Genomic DNA, 6,780 nt, shown 5'->3' with positions numbered 1-6,780 from the left:
CCACATTTCATTGAGACCGTTGAAAATCTTCTTCTACCTAATGGAAACCGAAATGATATTCTGATACAAAGCTATTTCAATCCCCATACTGATCAGGCCATTCTAGCCCTGGATACTCACCCAGGGGAGGAAGACAAGAATCAGTGGAACCTAAATGACACAGGAAAGTTCTCTGTCAAATCCCTCTACAAGGCCAAGATGGATAATCTCTACAGAAATGATACTACAACAAGAAATTGGGGAGCAATCTGGAATATGGACATTGCTCCCGTTATTAAGATTTTTATTTGGAAATGTGCACATGAAATCCTACCCACCAATGCTAAAACAGCTAGCATTCTGCACTACATTGATCCTTTATGCAAAATTTGCAAAAGTGGGGAGGAAACAATGACACATATGTTCCTAAACTGTCCTGCTGCCACTTCTGTATGGCAGGAAATCATTGGTCCCTCTCATGATCAGTTTGATAACACTACAAACTTCATAGACTGGTTGAACTCCTGGTATCTGCCTGGGACTACCAGTAAAAACTGCAATACTTATGCTACTGCATGATGGTTCATCTGGAAGAATAGGCGTGACCTGGTTTTCATTCATATTCAGCCAAATGCCATACAAACCTCCAACTGCATCAGACAACACTTATGCAATCATAACAGAATTCATCACTTACCAGACCATGTTATGAATACTTTCTCTCAAGTACTGGAGAACTTGAAACAACTATGAAAAATAACATTGCCTCTTACTCTCTGAACCAGTATCCTAGAGTGGACTATGGCATAATCATACAGATATGCACCCTCCAGGACCCTGGGAGATTGATATACCTTTCTGCTCTAACTATTATGGATTTTTCAGGAAACCCCATTGGTACCAGAGGACATCCAGGATACTTTGGAGTTTGGGGAGCAACAGGAGGAGCAGACTTAGCTTTTGAATGAGACAAAAAAATACAGCACACCAATGTAGAAATACAGGCTGAATCCATGGAAATCCTAGTCTGTTTCAAGTTACTGTATCACAAAGCTTTCAAATGAAAATTTCTCCTAAGATATCATTAACATAAGCTCTGAAGAAGAAGAAGACAATGCCACCAGAATCAACTCAGTTACTTTTATTTAAATTAGACTCAAAGTTATTCATAGACTTCAAAATTTGAATACTCTTAATATTCCACTATCTTGTAAGAACAGCGTTGGCAGGACTAGTGGTAGAAGCACTACCAACTATATATACCGGCCTTAGGCTCATTTTGGACTAAGTTTTCCTATTAAAAAAAAATCAAGGAGACGGTACAATATGGATTTATAATGAACTGCTATTGCTGCTGTCCATTTTTGGATTTCCCTAATAATTATATTTGTTACTTTGCTAAGATTCTTTCGGACGAAAGAATCCAGAATTGATGCCAGAAATTTTATCGAAAAGTAATAATAGATTTATATCATCATCATTTTTTTTTTAATAATCAAAGGCCTTCATCAAGGCTAATAGTCCCCCTCAACTGTTGGAACTAGCCAAACAGGAGGCACAGACCAGTACATGGAGGTTTTCTTACGTTTTGCCCATTGATCTAACTCATGAGCAACATAATTACAAATTCTAGGTTGAAAACTGAAAATACGAGCAGACAACTTAGAAGAAAAAAACTTAATGTCTTTAAAAATGGTAGGATCACCATCAAAAAAACCAGAAGAAAATTTCTCCACCAAGTCATTTGCATCACTTTCTATGATAATGTGAGTCAACTTATATTCCACTACTTTCTTAAGAACTCCCCAAATAGCTCTGGCTTCTGCTTCTTCTACATATGAAACTTCAAACACCATAGAAGCACAGAAAGAAGCTTTTCTTGAGAAATCTCTCATCACATAACCTGCACCATTGTCTCCAGTAATGTCATTAAAGGCTCCATCAGTATTACATTTTATCCATCCAAACGAAGGGGGCATCCATTTATGACATAGGGCAGGGTGAGTAGTGAGAGTGGTTACAGTAGTATTTTCCTAGTAAGAAGCATAGCTTTAGCCCTTTCTAAGACCGAGGTATGAGTTTCAGACACATTTTGAAAAACCAAATTGTTTCTACTAGTCCAGAGAGACCACATGATGGCAACAAAAAGACATTGAGAATCCTCAGGCAGTCTAGAGTTAGGATCCAGAAACCAGAACATGAGCCATTGGTGAAATTTCTTTTGATAAAAGAAATAAGTGTTGATGCAAAAAATGGATAAAAACCAGACTTTAGAAGCAAAAGGACACAACACCAGGGTATGCATAATGTTTTCATGAGGATCCTTGCATCTAGTACAATCAACAGAGTTCATAGGCATTCTAGTGTGGAGAACAGTTCTAGCTGGTAAGGAATTTTTTGCAGCTTTCCAGAGGAAAAGTTGAATTCTGTAAGGAACTCTAATCTTCCAGATATGTAACCAAAGAGATTTACTAGGAGAGGGTTTAATGCCTTTGAGCCCCGTATAGGTAGATTTTGAAGAAAATTTACCATTTTTTGAGAGATCCCAAGCCCTCCTATCAGGAGTGCCAAGCTGGCTTAAGGGAATAGTGACAATCTTCTTAACAGAAGCATCATCGAAGTGGGTAGAGAGTCTAGAAACATTCCAGGTTATAGTACTATTATCAATGAAATAGTCAACTTTAATACTAGGATCAGGAGGGCTAAGAGGATTTGGGGTGGCAGTGCCCAGATATGGTATCCATTTATCACACCAAGGATCAATGAATTTACCATCACCAACAATCCAGGAGATGAAAGGCTTTATCAGTTCCTTGATAGCATGTAAGCATCTCCAGGTCCAAGAGCACTTGTCAGGGCACTTAGCATTCAAAAAATCAGTTCTAGGAAAGTATCTTACTTTTAATATCTTTGCTAACATGCAATCAGGATTTTCAAAAAATTTCCAGACATTTCTAGCTAACATGGCAAGATTATTTATTTTAGCTTTTCTGAATCCAAAACCACCTTCAAATTTAGGTGAGCAAAGAATATCCCAACCCAAAAAGTGGAGTGTTCTATCTTTTGGGTCTAGAGTTTCTCCGCACCAGAATTTGCAGAGATGAGCATCCATCTGTCTGCAAAGGTGCTTTGGGATTAAGAAATCCCCCATCTGGAATAAAGGGATGGCTTGCCCAATATGTTTAACCAAAGTAGTTTTAGCAGCTTGAGATAGGAGTTTATGAAGCCAGACAGTAATTCTGGCATCCAAATCTTGGAGAATACCCATATGGGTTTGAATTTTAGAATCTTGAAAAATAGTGGGGTCCCAAGATACTTTTCTCCCAAGTCTCTTCTTTGAATCTCTAGAATGTTATCCAAAAGAGCTTTCCTATGCTCTGGGATTCTCCTACTGAAGAGGATACAATATTTATCAAAATTTATTTCCTGCCCAGAAGCTAGGCAGTACTTTCGAAGGTAGTTTTTTATGGCAGTGAAGTTTTCTGTGGTAGCAGAGGAGAAACAAATGAGAATCATCAGAAAAAAGAAGGTGAGTCATTTCAGGGGCATTTTTACAAATTTTGATACCTCTCAGGGTACCATTTCTTTAAAGAGTATCTATGTAAGAGGAGAGAGCCTCAGCACATATGATATAGAGGTAAGGAGATAAGGGATCCCCTTGCCTTAGACCTCTTTCAGGTTGGAAAAAACCCAGTGGGACTACCATTTAAAAGAACTGAATATGAAACAGTAGAGACACATTGGTTAATGAGTTTTATCCAATTTTCATCTAACCCCATTTTTCTCAAAACTTTTTCAAGGAAAGACCACTCCAGTTTATCATAAGCTTTATACATGTCAAGTTTGATGGCAGCAGTACCCTCAACTTTGTCATTATGATTTACAGAATATATAGCTTCATTTGCAAGGAAAATATTGTCAGAAATAATCTTCTTTGGTATGAAGGCACCTTGATTTTGGGATATGATATTGTTCATAAAGGGTTTTAACCTGTTAGCTAAATTTTTAGAAAGAATTTTGTAGATGAAATTACATAATCCTATGGGTCTGTATTGACTGACCAGCTCAGCTAAGGGGACTTTAGGGATAAGAGCAATGTTGGTATGTTGAAGACTTTTGCAATATGCCCTGTTCTGAAGCAGGTTTGGTCCATGTCAACAATAGCTTCTCCAACAATATCCCAGTTTTTTGATAAAATAAGCCTGTGAAACCATCTGGTCCAGGGGCTTTTTTACCTCCCATTTAAAAAACATCATTTTTTATTTCCTCAGCAGTGAGGGGAAGGTTTAAGGTATCATTATCCTCAGTAGAAAATTTAACAGGGAGATCATTTAAGATTTCATCCTGAAATTGATGTGGTTGAGAGGAATAGAGACTTTTGAAATAATCTATGAAAGAATTTCCAATATTATCTCTATCAGTTAGAATAGAATTGGAGGAATCCTTGATCCAACTGATGGTATTTCTCTTCATCCTGAAGAGAGTGACTCTGTGGAAATAGGGAGTGTTTCTGTCCCCTTCCAAGAGCCAAACCTCTCTAGACTTGTCTTTCCAGTAGAGTTCTTCCAGATTGTAGAGGTACTCTAGTCTGGCTTTGAGTCTAGCAGTGGTGGTAGAATCAGTAGGATCAGAAATCTGTAAATCTAACAAGTCTTTCATGATGGTAGATATATCAGTTTGAATATTACCAAAGGACAGTTTATTCCAATTTCTAAGGCCTTTTTTAATATTAAGAAGCTTAGCTTTTAGTTTATAGGCTGGAGAGCCTAAAACATTAACAGACCAAGCATTAGATATAATATCTCTACAAGTAGGATCCTCAATCCACATAGCCATGAAGTGGAATGGTATAGTCATGCAAGTATCCTCATAATTGAAACCTATATGCATGGGGCAATGATCAGAAGAGTCCCTAGGAAGGTTATTAACACAGAATTTAGGACAAAGATGTTCAGCCATTTGGTTTAGAAAACATCTGTCCAGCCTTTCAAGAATTAAATCAGGACCTTGTTGCATGTTGGACCAAGTGAATCTTGGACCAGAAAAACCAGGATCATGAAGATTGAAAACAGAATAAAAATTTCTAAGATTTTCAAAATCAGAATCGTTTACTTCAAGGCCACCATTTTTATCTTCTGTTCCTAAAAGAGTATTAAAATCACCAATAAAGAAAACATGCTCATCTACAGGGACAATAGTTTGTTGGCATTGTTGTTCCCAAAAAGCAGGCCTAAGACTACTATTGGGTTCTCCATAGACAAAATGGAGATGAAAAGTTTTTGAGTGAACGATATCAGTTGCAGTAACATGGATTCCCCTCAAGCTGGATGAAACAACATTCAGGTGAATTTCCTTTTTCCAAGCCAAAACCAGACCACCACTTCTACCAACACTGGGAACATTGAAGGTACAGGGAAAACCCATATTTTTTAGTTTCCTAGCCGCCATATCTTTACCCATTTTAGTCTCAGATAGGAAGATGATATCAGGGTTAACATTCCTACAAAGCAGACTAAGTTCTTTGTTTGCAGTTTTTTTTTCCAAAACCTCTAAGGTTCCACGCAATTAAGTTTATGTTATTGAAAGGGGAAGGGTTCAAAGAGGGGTTGGAATTATCAAGAGACGGAGAGGAGGGAATAGAGTTTACCTGAGTGGTAGAGTCAGATCCACCACGAAGAGAGGCACTGTTGCCGTCACCACTTTAAAAATCACTTTGGGAGGAATTGAAACTAGAACTATCAACATTGAGAGGGGAATTGTTGCGGACATCACTTTTATCTGAGGCATTATCAGCAGGTACGTTGTAGCTTCTAAAGGAGTTGAAGATAGGTTCAGTGTTGAGAGAGCATGTAGAGAGATCAATAGCTGGTAATCTCCCAAATTGGTGATTGGAGTACACAATTGAGCGTAATCAGGTTCAGTAGAATTTTGTTCTTCAGGGATAACTACTAGACTAGCTAAGTTGGAGTTAGCTCTAGTACATTTCCGTAGATCAGCTCTGGGATTAATCTTTCTTTTGAGGCTAGCTAGAGCATCTTGTTCAGCAGAAGTAACTGTTCCTATAGTAATAATTGAGATGGTATTTGGGATAGCAGCTGTTTTAAACCTTCTAGAAGAGTTAGTGGTACGGATCGGTCCACTAGGAGTTGGCTCAGCACCCAGAGATAGAAGCATCTACAATAACATTTTGGGTAGTGACTTGTTTGAGAATAATTGGCAGTCCATTTTCCAACTGGGTAGAGTGTTTTTGAACAGGGCCAAAGTCAAAAATCTTCAAAGTGGTGGATCTTTTGATGAAAGGAACCATTTGAAAGGTGTTTGATAAGCTCTTCTGAGTGGTATTATCCATTCTTTGATCAACAACTGTATCTTTACCTTTTTTGCACACCTCAATAGCACTTGTTTCAATTTGAGTTTCTGGTACCACCCCTGACTGTTGCATATCTGTATCAAAAATGACATCATAAGAAGGGTTCACTTGCTTAATTTCAGGTGGCATCATTAGCTTTGAGACTGCCGGAAGAGAATAGTTACTGCAACGAGCATCAATCTCTTTGATTTTTTTCTGCTTAAGTTTCCAAGCAGGACAATTTTGATCTTTATGATCGAGGATGCGACAGGAGGTACAGAAGTATCTTGGAACTCTTATATGTCTACATTCAATGAAGAAGGATTCACTCCTACCAGTAGTGAAGAGGGGAATGCCAGTAGGAAAAGCTTTCTGGACTGGGATTTTAATGCAAACTTTGACATTCTTCTTGTGAGGATGTTTGCCAAAAGGGTTTTGAGAATCAATAAGTT

The 6,780-nt window shown here is 38.0% G+C and overlaps 1 protein-coding gene across 1 annotated transcript; it reads right to left on the bottom strand.

Annotated features, from left to right (window-relative positions):
* Window positions 1-4,221: 4,221 nt before the first annotated feature.
* LOC113324452 lies at window positions 4,222-5,439 on the bottom strand. Its single transcript, XM_026572774.1, has one exon. The coding sequence runs from the start codon at window positions 5,437-5,439 to the stop codon at window positions 4,222-4,224; it is 1,218 nt and encodes a 405-aa protein (XP_026428559.1).
* Between the last annotated feature and the right edge of the window lie 1,341 nt (window positions 5,440-6,780).

The sequence above is a fragment of the Papaver somniferum genome, chromosome 11 (assembly GCF_003573695.1).
Source record: "Papaver somniferum cultivar HN1 chromosome 11, ASM357369v1, whole genome shotgun sequence".
NCBI lineage: Eukaryota > Viridiplantae > Streptophyta > Magnoliopsida > Ranunculales > Papaveraceae > Papaver > Papaver somniferum.
The sequence above is the reverse complement of the archived record's forward strand: the minus strand, read 5'-3'. Positions and strand labels throughout refer to the sequence as shown.

Bases quoted from the DNA above. Each gene is read 5' to 3' on its own strand.
- LOC113324452 (XM_026572774.1), bottom strand. From the start codon at position 5,439: ATGGGTAAAGATATGGCGGCTAGGAAACTAAAAAATATGGGTTTTCCC.